This window comes from Brugia malayi (assembly GCF_000002995.4).
Source record: "Brugia malayi strain FR3 genome assembly, contig: Bm_023, whole genome shotgun sequence".
Taxonomy (NCBI): Eukaryota; Metazoa; Nematoda; class Chromadorea; order Rhabditida; family Onchocercidae; genus Brugia; species Brugia malayi.
The window spans coordinates 33536-54289 of NW_025062298.1; the positions used below are offsets into that span (position 1 = coordinate 33536).

The 20754-nt window shown below is 23.7% G+C and overlaps 2 protein-coding genes and 1 pseudogene across 4 annotated transcripts; 2 read left to right on the top strand and 1 right to left on the bottom strand.

The window, feature by feature from the left end:
* Positions 1-4716: 4716 nt before the first annotated feature.
* Positions 4717-4758, top strand: Bm18381 (annotated as a pseudogene). The gene has a single exon. A coding segment is annotated over exon 1 (42 nt).
* Positions 4759-5178: 420 nt separating this feature from the next.
* Positions 5179-6063, top strand: Bm60 (Uncharacterized protein; the record flags this gene model as incomplete). Of its 2 annotated transcripts, none has more annotated exons than XM_043082901.1 (3): positions 5179-5284; positions 5521-5608; positions 6027-6063. In XM_043082901.1, the coding sequence occupies 3 exons, from the start codon at positions 5179-5181 to the stop codon at positions 6061-6063; spliced, it is 231 nt and encodes a 76-aa protein (XP_042938835.1). The 2 variants fall into 2 exon arrangements, with proteins under 2 accessions (XP_042938835.1, XP_042938836.1); XM_043082902.1 differs by lacking the exon at positions 6027-6063 and adding an exon at positions 5876-5957.
* Positions 6064-10083: 4020 nt separating this feature from the next.
* Bm7990 (Uncharacterized protein) lies at positions 10084-10855 on the bottom strand (the record flags this gene model as incomplete). Its single annotated transcript, XM_043082903.1, has 3 exons — positions 10084-10251; positions 10386-10607; positions 10709-10855. The coding sequence occupies 3 exons, from the start codon at positions 10853-10855 to the stop codon at positions 10084-10086; spliced, it is 537 nt and encodes a 178-aa protein (XP_042938837.1).
* Positions 10856-20754: the final 9899 nt, after the last annotated feature.

A 20754-nucleotide genomic window follows, 5' to 3' on the forward strand; every position in this document is an offset into this window, starting at 1 on the left:
TAAAGAAACTGATTGAAATAAAATCTATCATTAATTTTATAATTTAATTAAACTTTCAATTAAACTTAGCAAAATAAATTAAGTAAGCAAAATTTGAATAGAATTTTGCTTAATTGTCATGTTATTAAATAAAAAAAGAAAAAAAAAAAAAATATTTTAAGATTCAAATACTAAAAAATGTTAACGATGCTATCAGTTGTAAATGCATCAAACTTAATTGTTCTGACTACTGATCCTCTTTCTCAGTTGTCCTTCTTTTCCGGCTCCTTCTCCCATTATTCCTCTCTGTTACTCCCTCCCTCATAACGATTTTCTATACTCAAAAAAAAAAACTTTTTTTTTTCAATTCATCTATGTCATTTATTTTTCTTCTATTCGTTCCACTAAATCAGTATTCCCTCAAACTCTTCTCATTTCCTGTCTCTTTCTTCCTTTTTTTCACTTCCTCTTTCTCTATGTAATTTAAAATAATCATTAATTATCCTGTAATTGTTCATTGCTTATAACAATTCTAATAGTTGAATTGCAGAAATGATAGGAATTCACGTTGAAATGATCAATAACAAATGTAATATGAAATTAACAAAATAATTATTTCTTAAATTTCATACGGACATACTTAGTATATTTTATGTACATAAATTTGAAATAATTGCGCACTTCTATAATAATAATATTAATAACAATAATATTAATAATAATAATAATAATAACAATAACAGTAATAATAATAATATTAATAATAATAATAATAATAGTAATAATAAGAATAAAAATAATATTTCCAAAGGGATTATCGTAGCTATTTTTTATATTTTTATTGGCAGTAATATATTTACTAATTATGATATATTATTTCCCTGACATTTTATCAAATAAATGAAAATTTTTTTTATCCAACTATTTTTTTCTCAAATAATTAATTTGGAAATACAAATGAAAACAGATGGATGAAATATTATCAAATTTTAATATTTAATTAACACAAAAAAAAAAAAAAAAATCCAAATTTAACAGTGGAACTCAATATGCTTTAAAAGTTTTATTATTTTGTAAAAAAAATGAAAATAAAAAAGTGACTAAAAAGAGATATGTTGAAAATATTGTAAATTTTTTTTTTTTTTTTTTGTTTGTTTGTGAACTATTGCAATGCTAAACTTTGAATAAAACATTTATTTATATATTAGCAAACTTCTGAAAATTTTCAAGCAGGAGGAAATTTATAATTATTTAATATTGCATGGAATTTGGGAGTCTTATTGAAACTTTTCAAACAGAAAAGTAACAAACAAACAGATAGCAAAATAATTTGTTAGCTGTACTAATGATACTATTACGAATTGCAAGCATACCCTAATTCATTTATTTTAGCATATTTCAATTTCCCATTGCTTAGTTAGTTGCATTCGCTTTGAATACAAATATTTTTTAATATGGCAAACCATTTGTTTATTTTTTGTAAATTTAGCAATAATTATATTAAGCATAGCTGATAACTTAACTTTATGCTTAATTATTCAATTTTTTGGTAACTATTTTGTTGTTCAAATTTTTGTCAAATTTTTCATCATTATTTCATCAATTATAGATTTTTTTTTTTTAAATAACAGTCCTTAATAATTTGATAGTAAATAAGTGATAGAAGTGGTTAAATATATATATATATATTTTTTTTAAATAAATATTTTTAAATAAACAATTTTTCATCAATTATCTATAGAACTCTCCCGATAAATTAAGTATGAAAATTTATGGGGCATTTTTAATTGTTAAATTATAAATATTTTTGGTACCAAATTTGAACATAACTTTTGTGATGAATAATTTCAGACTACATAATCATGAATATTCCTAAAAACTACATAACTACAAGCAGAAAAATATTGCGAACGTTTGAAATTTTTGCCTTCTAAAAAGAAATTAAAAAGAAAAGAGAAAAGAATGAGATGAAACAAAGTTTTATGGGATAAATTTCTTCAATAATCGAAATGAAAAAATGCAAATAGGCCATTCGATGTTGGCGGAAATGTTGTTGGCTACGAATGAACAAATAGTTACCTATGGCAACGTAGTAATGTCAGCAACATCTCATATGTATTCGATATACTTTCAAAATTTAAATGAATTGTAATATATCTAAGAAAAAAAAAAAAAAAAAGAAAAGACATAAAAATATGAATTAATTGAAATGTTTCATTTAATGATCTTTCATCTTCGTTTTTGCTTCTAGTCTAGTTAAATGCATTTTATCAGACTTAACAATTTAAATAATTTTTCCAATTTCATGACTAAAAGTAATAATTATTTAATTAGACTAGACTGAGGAAGATCGATCGACAATTAATATCAATTAGCAATAATTGATAAGGTGATAGATGATCAGTGACTAATTTCGTTTTCAATTTATTTTATCTAACTTAATTCATCTATTAAACTTTTACTGTTCATATATTTGATTAAAATGTGCAAACCGTTAATTTAATATATTTCTTTAAATTGAAAGTTCAAAATTTTGACTTCTAATTCTAAACAAATACTCCAGTGAAAGCCAAATTTTTCACATTCATAATTGTCATATGTATCACTTATCATTTTCATTATTCAGGTTTACATTTCTCTTGGAAGTAAACGAATTCAAAATGACGAAAAAAAAAAAAAAAAAAAACGAATATTCAATATTCTATCACCTTTATCCATTTTCACTCCTTTTAAATTATTAATCTTACACAAATACTCACGAAACATTGTTTTTTTCTTAAATAGCAGTCATGTGTTAATATTGTTAATTTTTATTATAAGAAAACATAATTTAAAAGCCGTATTTTAATATTTAAAGCATAAAATGACCAGATCTGGTGCAATGCATATGAAATAATCAACTACATCAAAAATATCTATTTTTCTTTAAACTAATTGCTATATTTTGCAGATTCAGCACTTAACTAAAATTTAATAAAACAATTTAAATTTTAGTTAATCTAGAACTAATTTTAAAATTAAAACTAATAATCTAGAACGAATTTTAATTCTTGTTTACTGCACAAAAACTATTACAAAATTTAGAATTTTTAAAAAATTCAAAATTTATATTTGAAATAAAATTTAATTTTAATTCTTAAGTTGAATTCAAACTATTATTAATTGAAAGTTTTATTAGTTTTGCTGAAGAATTTTTGCGCAAAAATTAGTTACAAAAGCGTATTTTAATATTTAAACTATAAAATGACAACACAATATAGGACCAGAACTGGTACAATGCATATAACATAGTCAATTAAGTTCAAAATAAGCTTTTTTTAGTGGTTTTGGAACATAATTAAAATTGATAATTTAAAACCAATTTCCTTTTTTAATGTACAAAAACTATTACAAATTTTAAGACATTGTACCAGAGCTGGTCATATATTGTTTGGTCATTTTATAGTTTAAATATTAAAATACGCTTTTGTGATTAATTTTTGCGCAAAAATTAATCAGCAAAATAAATAAAACTTTCATTTAATCATGGTTTTAATTCAATTCAGGAATTAAAATTAAATGTTATTTCAAATTTAAATTTAAGATTTTTTAAAAATTTTGAATTTTGTACTAGTTTTCTCACTTTAAACAAGGAAATTGGTTCTAGGTTATCAAATTTAATTTTAATTAAGTTCTAAAAACCACTAAAAATAGCATTATTTTGAACCTAATTGGTTATTTTTTATGCATTGCACCAGTGCTGGTCGTATATTGTGTGGTTATTTTATAGTTTAAATATTAAAATACGCCTTTGTAATTAAGTTTTGCGCAAAAATTCATCAGCAAAATTAATAAAACTTTCAATTAATCATGGTTTTAATTCAATTTAAGAATTAAAATTAAATTTTATTTCAAGCTTAAATTTTGAATTTTTCAAAAATTTTAAAATTTGTAATAGTTTTTGTACATTAAGAAGGAAATTGGTTCTAGGTTATTAAATTTAATTTTAATTAAGTGCAAAAACTACTTAAAATAGCAATTCATTTAAGAAAATGTTTATTTTTTGAACTTAATTGATTATTTCATATGCATTGCACAGAGCTGGTCATATATGGTGTTGTCATTTTGTAGTTTAAAAAGAAAAATTCTCTTTTATAATTTTGCACAAAAGAACAGTACAGCTTCAGAAACAAAAAATATCGGTGTGAACTATGTTAATGTTATTTCTACATATATTTCTATTAAGAGACCATGACCAACGTCTCATTTTTATCGAGAATCGTCACCAATCATTTTTTTTTTTTGTTTCTTTCTTTTTGCTTGGAGCACTTTAGGGCCATTCTACATACGTGTTGGTAACACTGATATGTTCATCATGCGCTGTTCTGCTGATAGCACTGTTATACTTTCTCATAAATATAAATGACTACGGTGACTCTCAGCTTATGACTCCGAATGGATTAGACAAGTCAACAAAGAAATATCTCATTTTGGTTATCAATCGATTGGTTTTTATGAGAAAGAAATGGCAATCCATATTCATTCGTATCCCTTCTCTTGGAATTTTCTAGAAAACTTTCTCACAATAGGTTAGATTATTTGCTCTTCGTTTTCCTTAGCACTTTGAAGCATAATTTTTTCTGTTTTTTTTCTCTGAAAAGCTTTTCTCAAAAAACATGTAAAATAGTTATTTCAAGTTGGAGGATAATCGGTATTTGTGGTAAATAGTTCGTTTTTTTTTTTTTTTTTTTTTTTGATGGGATAAGAAATAAACATAAGCTGTCTTTACAAGAAAACTATCTGACTGAATTCAAAGTGATTTCGGGACCAAAAAGCTAGCTCTGAGGTTTAATGGAGATAAAATAGATTTTGAAATGATAGAGTTTGTCCATTATATTGTTATATTAATGCATAAAGATCATGCAGTATGTGAAAAATATTTTAAAAATTTATATATTTAAAAAAACATACATATTATATTAAAAAATATATTAAAAATTTAAAGATAGCCTTTGGTTTTAACACGTTTCAAACAATATTTGAAAATCAACGGAAGTTTGGTTCTATTTTTTGCATAAAGGAATATCGGAAAATTCCTCTAGGGAATATAAAACAGGTGCTTGCAACTTGCCTTTGTGCTCATTATTACAGAAATAATAATATTTATTAACAAAGCGATAAAAGAAATTTCAAGTGCAGAGTTTCGAGCAACAAGAATTCATGTATGGCAAATTTTCTGAGCAAGATAATAACGGTTTTGCTTTTTTGGTTCAAATATCTAATATCGAAATGGATATTTCACTGGATAACTCTGTATACCAATCAGGTTTCGTTTCACTCATCCTACTTCATTTGTAACTAACACAAAAAAATTCCAATTTTTTTGGTTAACAGTTTCTCTAACTTATAAGAGTTTGTTTGAGTAAGTTAGGAGAAAAATGTAATCATGCATCTCCATGTTACTTTTTCTTTTTTTTCAAAAGTTTTCGCTGTCAAATGTTGTTTTCTAATAGAATAAAAACTATTGCTTCTAGAGTTGTCAATTTTATGTTTCATTTACAGATCGGGCTGCAGTTTTATTGATAAACATTGATTTCAAGCTATTTTGCTTTCTCTATTGCTTCAATCGATTGCTTTTAAAATTCTCAAGGTTTTTTTTTTTTTTTTTAACGAATGTTTCTCGTAGTGATAAATAATAATTTTAATGCAGATACATAATATTTTTTTCACCCTTTATTTTGTGCAATTTCATGGTTTAAAAGAAAGTTTTTCTTTTTAATTTTTTACTTTTACTCTTAATTAGCAATAAAGCAGCGTTAAGTTGATTGCCATAATTTTAATGTGTTATAACACTCAATGATTTTATTATTTGTTAATGCTGCTGTTGATGTGTAGTCATCTATTTTCCTGTATTTAGTTTGGTAGCCTTGATTGACTATGATTATCCAACAAAAGATATGTTCAAAATTTATTCTCCGCAAAAAAAGATGGTTCAATGAGATTTTCTGTTATTTCGAGAGCTGTTCAGTATTCAGCACCAATGAAGAATGAAGCACTGAGAATTTCAGTACAGCCAAAAGAGGTCGAAAGAACCAAAATCATTGAAAATTATGACGACTCATTAACAAATGGCCGATGCGACAATGGTAGCATTCATTTGGAACCATCATTCTAATAATTTAGGATCAATTGCTAATGATTCAAATGAATGTGTACTGGATGCTTTCACCACAATTTCGGTGTATTTTTTATTTTAAGATATTTTATTCTTTTTTTATTCTGTTCTTTAATCCATTTGTTCAGTGATAGTGTGTTAAGGACTTGTTTGAAATTTCAAGAAATATAAAAAATTTCTTCGAATAGCCCTACTCAGATGATGTTACTGCCATATCACAGTTAGAATGTTAATATGGGCTTTTGTAAAAGGCTAAAGTGAATTTGAGGGGGAGGACAGAATTAAGATTAGTATTCATATATCATTAAGTCTATGAATTTGTTTCAGAAGACATTGCTGTTCAAGAGTGAAGGATTTGAGATTACAGACGATGACTTATAATTGTTTTTTTTTTTTTTTTTTCGGGGATTTTTTTAGGATAAAATTTGCTGTTTACTGCTTTATATTATAAAAAACAAAATGATACTATCATTGCTCTTATTGGTGGAAATTTTTTCTTTTTTTTATACAGAAAATATTGTAAATGCTAATTTATGCATTTTGATTTCGATTTTTTTTTTTTATGTTAGTGTTCATTTATAATTGTTTTTTTTTTTTTTTTTTTTCTGTTAGCTACTTTGCTTTCATGTTTATATGAATTTATTCCGAATATAGTGCTCATTGGTCATATCTCTTCCTTTTTTTCCATATTCTGGCAGTGTCATTTTGTTTGTAGTATAGGATTTCCAGAAAGTGCGCACATAGATACTAATTGAAGATTTCCGAATATTAAAAATGGTCGGAATTATTCTAAATTTATTTTCTAATAATTTTCGCTGACATAGCTTTCTTATGCTGAAGGTGCGATATATCTAATGGCTAGATAGTTTCATATTGAGAATATTAATGAGAATATTACTTTGGTACTTGATTTATCGTTTTGTCTTCCTTTTGATCAGATCTTCCTTTGTCTTTTTAGGAAATTTCAGGAACAAGTTTCAGGAATTGTTTAATAATTTTGGCCAGAGTTTATATTACCATAAACACAAATTTATTTGACATATGTTGATTGATTGATTCACATGGATGTTTTGAATTAGATTATATTTTACGTCACTTTACGTGTCGCACATCGTTTCATTTAAAAGTGCATGAAGCAGTTTCTCTGTTATTTATTCAAAATGATATATTTGCATTATTCACTTTAGCATAATTTCGATTCAACAATTCCATGTTTTATTCTTAGCAATCTTCGTTTCATTTTCTTTTTATTTTTTCCTTTGCTACATACTTTCTTCCATTTTCATATCGAATCTGTTTAATATTATATAATTTTTTGTCAGAAAAAGTTGTGATTTTACTGCTACATCGTTATAATACATCCAAATGAAATTGAATGTAAAAAAAATTTCCTCAAATAGTCATTATTTTTATAGAAATTTAATTTTATGGTGATGCACAAATGATCACATTTTCGAATTGTTACCCGCGGGAACGTTCTAATTTATTTATGAAATATTTGCTTTACTTTTTCACTTATTAAATTTTCATATCCTGAAATTTTGCATGGATAACAACTATGATCAAATTTTCTAGATGTATCAATTAGAAAAAGTTTAAAAAAATGTATCAATTACTCATAGAGCTGACTGACCGAGCAGAATGTGAAATTTCACCTACGAAATTTTTTCAGATTGTTGAGGTATGCACCTACAACATTTTGAATAGTGTATTACTTCAAAATCGGCTTTAGTAACAAAATAAAATGGTGTAAAATTTAGGTAAAAAAAATAACTTCATTTTGGAAAAATGAGTTTTGTTGGCCGATTTAATTTTTTTTTTGAAAAAACAATAGAAAAAATTGATCTCTTGTAAAGTTCTCCGTAATAGGAAAGTTGGAGAATAATCTTCAATGGTTAACTTTCTTCTTTTCCTCTTCCTTTCCCAATAGTTTGTTTTTGACCCATCTGAAGTTATTGTTGTTGTTTGTTTTTTTCTTTTTTATAAGAAATTAATTCATAAAATAAAAGTTTCCCAAATCTTTGAATTAATATCAATTTTTATTAATAAGACAAGAATTTTTTTGAAAACGTTTTAATATATCAATAAAGTCACAAAATTAAAATAGAACAGATGTCAGATTACTTTCACCTTCTGCTTGGCCACAATCTTTTTCCATGCAACAATTTTTATTAATTTATTTTTTGCATAAAAATATACAAAAAAAAAAAAAAAAAAAAAAAAACTTCATTATTTGCAATTTCATTTTAACATAAAAACTAATTCTACTTATCATTTATGTGCTGCAAATTGTTCAAATTTCCCAGTTGATCACTTTTTTCTTATTAAAGCAATGGAATTAATTAAAGAGTGACGTGGTAATAAACTCATAAAATTTTTGGACTGGTGATAAACTCAAAAAATTCATTAACAAAATTTTTTCTTGGACATATCTGATCTTTTTCTCATCATCAAACGTGATCTTTCACCATGCTGGTAACATAGTTTTACTAATTTACTGTTAACAATAAATCTTATGCAATTATCATTTTGAAATGCTGATCAAATGATAATATGACAAGTGATATTAGCAATCATTGGATCAATTAAATTAAAATATTTGTATGTGCAAGCAGGTATGCAATTGTACTTGCAATGCAACTGCAACTGCAAGTGCAAGTGCGGCTGCAAGAAATATTTACTGTTAAGGTTACATTTTGAAAAGGTTACAATTTAGGTTACAATTCGAAAATGTGACCATTTGTGTATCACCATGAAATCAAAAAATAGTGACTATTTGAGGAAATCTTTTTTGCATTCAATTTCATTTGGATGTATTATAACGATGTAGCAGTAAAAACACAATTTTTTCTTATTACAAAAAATTATATAATATTAAACAGATTCGACATGAAAATGAAACAAACTATGAAGCAGAGGAAAAAAAAAAAAAAAAACAAAAAGAAAATGAAAGTGCAATAAAGATAGCTAAGAATAAAACATGGAATTGTTGAATCGAAATATTATGCAAAGTGAATAACGCAAACATATCACTTTGAATAAATAACAGAGAAACTGCTTCATGCATTTAAATGAAGTGATAAAACGACACGTAAAGTGACGCAAAATATAATCTAATAAATAAGGAAAAATTTTTGCGGCTTTGTTACTTGAATTGCTGCTTACATATATGTTTTATAATTGTAACTAATGAATTAAAAATTTTTCTATACAGTCTCCTTATTATAACTTCTCTTATTCTAATAATTACCACTTTTTTTCTTATTCTAATTTCATTTTTTATTTCACTTAATTTGATTTTTTCGATTTGCAACTAATATTAATACATTTTACCGATTTTTAGTTCTAATTTTATTGATTTGAACAGCAAAAAACAGTACGTTTTTTTTTTTTTTTTTTATATTAGACGCTTCGTTGCCAAACATTAAGCTTTTGCTACCACAGAATAATAACAATGAAAATGCGTCAAGTTTTATGATTTTTATTGTTTGAAAGCTGAATTAAGCAAGAAAAATTACATTTATTTACAAAGAAGCAAATATAAAATCCCAATAAATAAATCTATGTATCAAAGAATGCACAAAAAAATTTTTACAAATTAAAATCTAATTCGAAATAATCTCGCGAACCTTCAAATAATTTACAAAAAGTATCAAATAAAATTTAATAATTCATAATACAAAAACTTATCTTAATTGAACACCGGAAATGTAAAACTATTTCAAATTATATATCATGTAAGCAAACATTATTCCAACCCTTATCTGACATAAAAGTAACGTAAAACTATTTTTTTTTTACGTGATTCCAATTGCTGGGGTTCAATGCAGTTCATTCCTACATGATATTTCTGGTGTAGAAAAGCAAATAAAAAAAAATGGGCAAAGCAAAAGCTAAAAGCGAAAAATTTCCACTTTCTTATTGCTAAAGCAAATCATATCAGCTTAAAGTTAGTGATTTGTATTCAACCATTCTGATATCTGATTTTTAAGATCATCAACTTCCTCATCCTCATCATAGCATGCTTTTATTAATCGTTCACTTTCTTCTCGCAAACGGTCTAATCTGTGTTCTACCTCTTCAAATTTTTTCTCTTGTACAATTGACATTTTTCTCATCTATAAAAAATTTTCAAAGAAATTAAAACTAACAATGTACCCAGTATTTCTATAGTGTTATCTGATAATGTCACCAGAGGAATTGCTTGAAATTATCATTGTAATATGTACGGATTTACAATCCAAAGTATTACCTCTTTTAAATCTATGTTTTCTTTTTCCAATATAAAAATCGTATTCCTGAGTTCTGCATTTTCATTTTTCAGTTCATCGTTTTCCTTTGTTAAATTTTCAGCAGCACGAATTATTGCAGCAGTAATTTCACTTCCAAAATCCAAATTCTCAAACAAAGTTGAGCTTTGATATCTTATATCTTCCTCATTGATTCGAAAATGCTGAGCCGTCCTTTTTAGCTCCTAAAATTGACAAAAATTAGTCTTAAAAAACAATCTTAACATTATTTAACAGTTTTGAAACTCCATAAAACAATGAAAATTTCTCGAAAGAAGAAGCAAACCTGCATTACTTCTTCACAATGTTCACATATTTTCTTGAAAGTATCTCCTTCTCTTTCATTATTTTCCAACTGTTTAATTTCTCGGTCATGCAAGCAATCCAATAATACGCTCAAGCTTTTAAAGTTTTTCTCTGTATACTCATGCATTATTTTCATTTTACTCGCCATTTTTTGCATTTCATCCAAACCCTTTGACCATTTCTCATTCAATTTCTGAAATCCGATCTATAGACAATATGATGATGAATGTACTATTGTAAATAAAACGATATTCAACATTCAAATTTACTTCCTGAAGATTTTTTACATAACGTAGCATTTTTAACAGGAAGGCACAGTTCTGATTTTCTTCAGACTTTGTTTTGATAAACTCTGTCACAAAATATAGGCTTATCTGTCCATTTGTTTTAGAAATTCTAGATTAACAAAACTTATACAAGACTTTAGATAAGATTTACCTGCATTAAACTTGAGAAACAATTGTTGTTTTCAGAAAACTGAGTTGTTATCACTTCTCGCAAACCATTAAGCTTTGATTTTGTACTCGTAAACAACATCTCAAATCTGTTTTTTTCCTCCACCATTTTTTCCATTATCGCTTCTAACTAAAGATTTTTGATTCCTTTGTTCAACTGGAAAATATAAAGTCATTAAAAAAAAAGTACTTATTAGTTTGCAATAAAGATATTAAAAAAAATACTTATTAGTTCGCAATAAAGATATTGAAAAAAAATACTTATTAGTTCGCAATAAAGACATTAAAAAAAAAAAAATGGGAGATCCTTTGAATCAAGCCAAATTGTACAAGAAAAATAATAAGAATGAAAAGAAGAATATGCGCAAATAAAATCACAAAAGAGAAGGGCATGATCATGGGATTGCTACTGCCCAACTTTATTCTTGTAGAATGTAAAAGTTATATGTATACATATATATATACAGGAAAAAAAATTTTTATCGTTGTATTGATAAGTACAAAAAAGAGATCTCATCTCAGATCAAAATTTTACCCAAGTATTATGTTAACATTACTCTTATCCCTACTGACAGAAATCAATGAGAACACGCCCATCTCTGTATGCTTTATAATTAACAATACAATTATGATAGAATATCAAGGTTATCCACCATAATGTAGATATTTTTGTCTTTCCTAGTTCTATTAATTTCTCTTGCTAAATCTTATTTTTTTTTTAAATCCTTACTGTTTCTTCTCTTCTCTCTGACCAACACTCAACTGTCTCAGTATAGATAGAGCTAATATCTTTTCTATCGACTAACCCCTTTTGTACGGGTTAAGCAATATGAAAAGCATAGCAAGTGGAAAGGTTTACTGATTAGCTTTTCCAATGTTTAAACAATGCATATAAAATATTCAATTAAGTTCATAATATTGCTATTTTTGGCACTTAATTAAAGTTAAAATTGATAATTTAGAACCAATTTCCTTGTTTAATGTAACAAAACTATTACAAATTTTAAAATTTTTAAAAAAATCAAAATTTAAAATTGAAATAAAATATTATTTTAATTCTTAAATTGATTTAAAACCATGATTAATTGAAAGTTTTATCTAATTTGCCAATGAATTTTTGCGCAAAACTTAATTACAAAAGCGTATTTTAATATTTAAACTATAAAATGACAACACAATACACGACCAGCACTGGTGCAATGCACATAACATAACCAATTAAGTTCAAAATAATGCTATTTTTAGTAGTTTTGGAACTTAATTAAAATTAAAATTGATAATTTGAAACCATTTTCCCTGTTTAATGTAAGAAAACTATAACAAATTTTAAAATTTTCAAAAAATTCAAAACTTAAATTTGAATTTAAATTTAAATTTAATTAATAAATTGAATTAAAACCATAGTTAGTCGAAAGTTATATTTATTTTGCCGATGATTTTTTGGCAAAACTTAATTACAGAAGCGTATTTTAATATTTAAACTATAAAATGACAACACAATATACGACCAGCACTGGTACAATGCATAAAACATAACCAATTAGGTTCAAAATAATGCTATTTTTAGTGGTTTTTAGAACTTAATTAAAATTAAAATTGATAATTTAAAACCATTTTCCCTGTTTAATGCAAGAAAACTGTAACAAATTTTAAAATTTTTAAAAAATTAAAATTTAAATTTGAATTTAAATTCAATATGAATTCTTAAATTGAATTAAAACCATGATTAATTGAAGGTTTTATTAATTTTGCCGATGATTTTTTGCGCAAAACATAATTACAAAAGAGTATTTTAATATTTAAACTATAAAATGAAAACACAATATACGACCAGCACTGGTGCAATGCATATAACATAACCAATTAAGTTCAAAATAATGCTATTTTTAGTAGTTTTGGAACTTAATTAAAATTAAAACTGATAATTTAAAACCATTTTCCCTGTTTAATGCAAGAAAACTATAACAAATTTCAAAATTTTTAAAAAATTAAAAATTTAAATTTGAATTTAAATTCAATATTAATTCTTAAATTGAATTAAAACCATGATTAATTGAAAGTTTTATTAATTTTGCGATGATTTTTGCGCGAAACTTAATTACAAAAGCGTATTTTAATATTTAAACTATAAAATGACAACACAATACACGACCAGCACTGGTGCAATGCATATAACATAACCAATTAAGTTCAAAATATTGCTATTTTTAGTAGTTTTGGAACTTAATTAAATTTAAAATTGATAAATTAGAACCAATTTCCTTGTTTAATATAAGATAACTGCAACAAATTTTAAAATTTTCAAAAATTCAAAATTTAAATTTGAATTTAAATTTAAATTTAATTCATAAATTGAATTAAAACCATGACTAATTGAAGGTTTTATTTATTTTGCCGATGATTTTTTGCGCGAAACTTAATTACAAAAGCGTATTTTAATATTTAAACTATAAAACGAAAACACAATATACGACCAGCACTGGTACAATGCATAAAACATAACCAATTAGGTTCAAAATAATGCTATTTTTAGTGGTTTTTAGAACTTAATTAAAATTAATAATTTAAAACCATTTTCCCTGTTTAATGTAAGAAAACAATAACAAATTTTAAAATTTTCAAAAAATTCAAAATTTAAATTTAAATTTAATTCATAAATTGAATTAAAACCATGATTAATTGAAGGTTTTATTTATTTTGCCGATGATTTTTTGCGCAAAACTTAATTACAAAAGCGCATTTTAATATTTAAACTATAAAATGACAACACAATACACGACCAGCACTGGTGCAATGCATATAACATAACCAATTAAGTTCAAAATAATGCTATTTTTAGTAGTTTTGGAACTTAATTAAAATTAAAATTGATAATTTGAAACCATTTTCCCTGTTTAATGTAAGAAAACTATAACAAATTTTAAAATTTTCAAAAAATTCAAAACTTAAATTTGAATTTAAATTTAATTAATAAATTGAATTAAAACCATAGTTAGTCGAAAGTTATATTTATTTTGCCGATGATTTTTTGGCAAAACTTAATTACAGAAGCGTATTTTAATATTTAAACTATAAAATGACAACACAATACACGACCAGCACTGGTGCAATGCATATAACATAACCAATTAAGTTCAAAATAATGCTATTTTTAGTAGTTTTGGAACTTAATTAAAATTAAAATTGATAATTTAAAACCATATTCCCTGTTTAATGCAAGAAAACTGTAACAAATTTTAAAATTTTTAAATAATTAAAATTTAAATTTGAATTTAAATTGTATATGAATTCTTAAATTGAATTAAAACCATGATTAATTGAAAGTTTTATTAATTTTGCTGATGAATATTTGCGCAAAACCTAATTACAAAAGCGTATTTTAATATTTAAACTATAAAATGACAACACAATACACGACCAGCACTGGTGCAATGCATATAACATAACCAATTAAGTTCAAAATAATGCTATTTTTAGTAGTTTTGGAACTTATTTAAAATTGAAATTGATAAATTAGAACCAATTTCCTTGTTTTATATATGATGACTAAAACAAATTTTAAAATTTTTAAAAAATTAAAAATTTAAATTTGAAATTAAATTCAATATTAATTCTTAAATTGAATTAAAACCATGATTAATTGAAGGTTTTATTAATTTTGCCGATGATTTTTTGCGCAAAACTTAATTACAAAAGAGTATTTTAATATTTAAACTATAAAATGACAACACAATACACGACCAGCACTGGTGCAATGCATATAACATAACCAATTAAGTTCAAAATATTGCTATTTTTAGTAGTTTTGGAACTTAATTAAATTTAAAATTGATAAATTAGAACCAATTTCCCTTGTTTAATGTAAGAAAACTATAACAAATTTTAAAATTTTCAAAAAATTCAAAATTAAATTTGAATTTAAATTTAAATTTAATTCATAAATTGAATTAAAACCATGATTAATTGAAGGTTTTATTTATTTTGCCGATGATTTTTTGCGCAAAACTTAATTACAAAAGCGTATTTTAATATTTAAACTATAAAACGAAAACACAATATACGACCAGCACTGGTACAATGCATAAAACATAACCAATTAAGTTCAAAATAATGCTATTTTTAGTAGTTTTGGAACTTATTTAAAATTGAAATTGATAAATTAGAACCAATTTCCTTGTTTATGTAAGAAAACTAAAACAAATTTTAAAATTTTTAAAAAATTAAAAATTTAAATTTGAAATTAAATTCAATATGAATTCTTAAATTGAATTAAAACCATGATTAATTGAAAGTTTTATTAATTTTGCCGATGATTTTTTGCGCAAAACTTAATTACAAAAGAGTATTTTAATATTTAAACTATAAAATGACAACACAATACACGACCAGCACTGGTGCAATGCATATAACATAACCAATTAAGTTCAAAATATTGCTATTTTTAGTAGTTTTGGAACTTAATTAAATTAAAATTGATAAATTAGAACCAATTTCCTTGTTTAATATAAGAAAACTGCAACAAATTTTAAAATTTTCAAAAAATTCAAAATTTAAATTTGAATTTAAATTTATATTTAATTCATAAATTGAATTAAAACCATGACTAATTGAAGGTTTTATTTATTTTGCCGATGATTTTTTGCGCGAAACTTAATTACAAAAGCGTATTTTAATATTTAAACTATAAAATGAAAACACAATATACGACCAGCACTGGTACAATGCATAAAACATAACCAATTAGGTTCAAAATAATGCTATTTTTAGTAGTTTTGGAACTTAATTAAAATTAAATAATTTAAAACCATTTTCCCTGTTTAATGTAAGAAAACAATAACAAATTTTAAAATTTTCAAAAAATTCAAAATTTAAATTTAAATTTAATTTAATTCATAAATTGAATTAAAACCATGATTAATTGAAGGTTTTATTTATTTTGCCGATGATTTTTTGCGCAAAACTTAATTACAAAAGAGTATTTTAATATTTAAACTATAAAATGACAACACAATACACGACCAGCACTGGTGCAATGCATATAACATAACCAATTAAGTTCAAAATAATGCTATTTTTAGTAGTTTTGGAACTTAATTAAAATTAAAATTGATAATTTGAAACCATTTTCCCTGTTTAATGTAAGAAAACTATAACAAATTTTAAAATTTTTAAAAAATTAAAAATTTAAATTTGAATTTAAATTTAAATTTAATTCATAAATTGAATTAAAACCATGACTAATTGAAGGTTTTATTTATTTTGCCGATGATTTTTTGCGCAAAACTTAATTACAAAAGCGCATTTTAATATTTAAACTATAAAATGACAACACAATACACGACCAGCACTGGTACAATGCATAAAACATAACCAATTAAGTTCAAAATAATGCTATTTTTAGTAGTTTTGGAACTTAATTAAAATTAAAATTGATAAATTAGAACCAATTTCCCTGTTTATATAAGAAAACTATAACAAATTTTAAAATTTTTAAAAAATTAAAAATTTAAATTTGAATTTAAATTCAATATTAATTCTTAAATTGAATTAAAACCATGATTAATTGAAAGTTTTATTAATTTTGCCGATGATTTTTCGCGCAAAACTTAATTACAAAAGAGTATTTTAATATTTAAACTATAAAATGACAACACAATACACGACCAGCACTGGTGCAATGCATATAACATAACCAATTAAGTTCAAAATATTGCTATTTTTAGTAGTTTTGGAACTTAATTAAATTTAAAATTGATAAATTAGGACCAATTTCCTTGTTTAATATAAGAAAACTGCAACAAATTTTAAAATTTTCAAAAATTCAAAATTTAAATTTGAATTTAAATTTAAATTTAATTCATAAATTGAATTAAAACCATGACTAATTGAAGGTTTTATTTATTTTGCCGATGATTTTTTGCGCGAAACTTAATTACAAAAGCGTATTTTAATATTTAAACTATAAAACGAAAACACAATATACGACCAGCACTGGTACAATGCATAAAACATAACCAATTAGGTTCAAAATAATGCTATTTTTAGTAGTTTTGGAACTTAATTAAAATTAAAACTGATAATTTAAAACCATTTTCCCTGTTTAATGTAAGAAAACAATAACAAATTTTAAAATTTTCAAAAAATTCAAAATTTAAATTTAAATTTAATTTTAATTCATAAATTGAATCAAAACCATGATTAATTGAAGGTTTTATTTATTTTGCCGATGATTTTTTGCGCAAAACTTAATTACAAAAGAGTATTTTAATATTTAAACTATAAAATGACAACACAATACACGACCAGCACTGGTGCAATGCATATAACATAACCAATTAAGTTCAAAATAATGCTATTTTTAGTAGTTTTGGAACTTAATTAAAATTAAAATTGATAATTTGAAACCATTTTCCCTGTTTAATGTAAGAAAACTATAACAAATTTCAAAATTTTTAAAAAATTAAAAATATAAATTTGAATTTAAATTTAAATTTAATTCATAAATTGAATTAAAACCATGACTAATTGAAGGTTTTATTTATTTTGCCGATGATTTTTTGCGCAAAACTTAATTACAAAAGCGCATTTTAATATTTAAACTATAAAATGACAACACAATACACGACCAGCACTGGTACAATGCATAAAACATAACCAATTAAGTTCAAAATAATGCTATTTTTAGTAGTTTTGGAACTTAATTAAAATTAAAATTGATAAATTAGAACCAATTTCCTTGTTTTATATATGAAACTAAAACAAATTTTAAAATTTTTAAAAAATTAAAAATTTAAATTTGAATTTAAATTCAATATTAATTCTTAAATTGAATTAAAACCATGATTAATTGAAAGTTTTATTAATTTTGCCGATGATTTTTGCGCAAAACTTAATTACAAAAGAGTATTTTAATATTTAAACTATAAAATGACAACACAATACACGACCAGCACTGGTGCAATGCATATAACATAACCAATTAAGTTCAAAATATTGCTATTTTTAGTAGTTTTGGAACTTAATTAAATTTAAAATTGATAAATTAGGACCAATTTCCTTGTTTAATATAAGAAAACTGCAACAAATTTTAAAATTTTCAAAAAATTCAAAATTTAAATTTGAATTTAAATTTAAATTTAATTCATAAATTGAATTAAAACCATGACTAATTGAAGGTTTTATTTATTTTGCCGATGATTTTTTGCGCGAAACTTAATTACAAAAGCGTATTTTAATATTTAAACTATAAAACGAAAACACAATATACGACCAGCACTGGTGCAATGCATATAACATAACCAATTAAGTTCAAAATAATGCTATTTTTAGTAGTTTTGGAACTTAATTAAAATTAAAACTGATAATTTAAAACCATTTTCCCTGTTTAATGTAAGAAAACTATAACAAATTTTAAAATTTTTAAAAAATTAAAATTTAAATTTGAATTTAAATTCAATATTAATTCTTAAATTGAATTAAAACCATGATTAATTGAAGGTTTTATTTATTTTGCCGATGATTTTTTGCGCAAAACATAATTACAAAAGCGTATTTTAATATTTAAACTATAAAATGAAAACACAATATACGACCAGCACTGGTGCAATGCATATAACATAACCAATTAAGTTCAAAATAATGCTATTTTTAGTAGTTTTGGAACTTAATTAAAATTAAAATTGATAATTTGAAACCATTTTCCCTGTTTAATGTAAGAAAACTATAACAAATTTTAAAATTTTCAAAAAATTCAAAATTTAAATTTGAATTTAAATTTAAATTTAATTCATAAATTGAATTAAAACCATGATTAATTGAAGGTTTTATTTATTTTGCCGATGATTTTTGCGCAAAACTTAATTACAAAAGCGTATTTTAATATTTAAACTATAAAATGACAACACAATACACGACCAGCACTGGTGCAATGCATATAACATAACCAATTAAGTTCAAAATATTGCTATTTTTAGTAGTTTTGGAACTTAATTAAAATTAAAATTGATAAATTAGAACCAATTTCCTTGTTTAATGTAGAAAACTATAACAAATTTTAAAATTTTTAAAAAATTAAAATTTAAATTTGAATTTAAATTCAATATTAATTCTTAAATTGAATTAAAACCATGATTAATTGAAAGTTTTATTAATTTTGCTGATGATTTTTTGCGCGAAACTTAATTACAAAAGACGTATTTTAATATTTAAACTATAAAATGACAACACAATACACGACCAGCACTGGTGCAATGCATATAACATAACCAATTAAGTTCAAAATATTGCTATTTTTAGTAGTTTTGGAACTTAATTAAATTAAAATTGATAAATTAGGACCAATTTCCTTGTTTAATATAAGAAAACTGCAACAAATTTTAAAATTTTCAAAAATTCAAAATTTAAATTTGAATTTAAATTTAAATTTAATTCATAAATTGAATTAAAACCATGATTAATTGAAGGTTTTATTTATTTTGCCGATGATTTTTTGCGCGAAACTTAATTACAAAAGCGTATTTTAATATTTAAACTATAAAACGAAAACACAATATACGACCAGCACTGGTGCAATGCATATAACATAACCAATTAAGTTCAAAATAATGCTATTTTTAGTAGTTTTGGAACTTAATTAAAATTAAAATTGATAATTTAAAACCATTTTCCCTGTTTAATGCAAGAAAACTATAACAAATTTTAAAATTTTTAAAAAATTAAAATTTAAATTTGAATTTAAATTCAATATGAATTCTTAAATTGAATTAAAACCATGATTAATTGAAGGTTTTATTTATTTTGCCGATGATTTTTTGCGCAAAACATAATTACAAAAGAGTATTTTAATATTTAAACTATAAAATGAAAACACAATATACGACCAGCACTGGTGCAATGCATATAACATAACCAATTAAGTTCAAAATAATGCTATTTTTAGTAGTTTTGGAACTTAATTAAAATTAAAATTGATAATTTGAAACCATTTTCCCTGTTTAATGTAAGAAAACTATAACAAATTTAAAATTTTTAAAAAATTAAAAATTAAATTTGAATTTAAATTTAAATTTAATTCATAAATTGAATTAAAACCATGACTAATTGAAGGTTTTATTTATTTTGCCGATGATTTTTTGCGCAAAACTTAATTACAAAAGCGTATTTTAATATTTAAACTATAAAATGACAACACAATACACGACCAGCACTGGTACAATGCATAAAACATAACCAATTAAGTTCAGAATAATGCTATTTTTAGTAGTTTTGGAACTTATTTAAAATTGAAATTGATAAATTAGAACCAATTTCCTTGTTTTATATATGATGACTATAACAAATTTTAAAATTTTCAAAAATTCAAAATTTAAATTTGAATTAATTTTATTTTTTTAAATTGAATTAAAACATGATTAATTGAAGGTTTTATTAATTTTGCTGATGAATTTTTGCGCGAAACTTAATTACAAAAGCGTATTTTAATATTTAAACTATAAAATGACAACACAATACACGACCAGCACTGGTGCAATGCATAAAACATAACCAATTAGGTTCAAAATAATGCTATTTT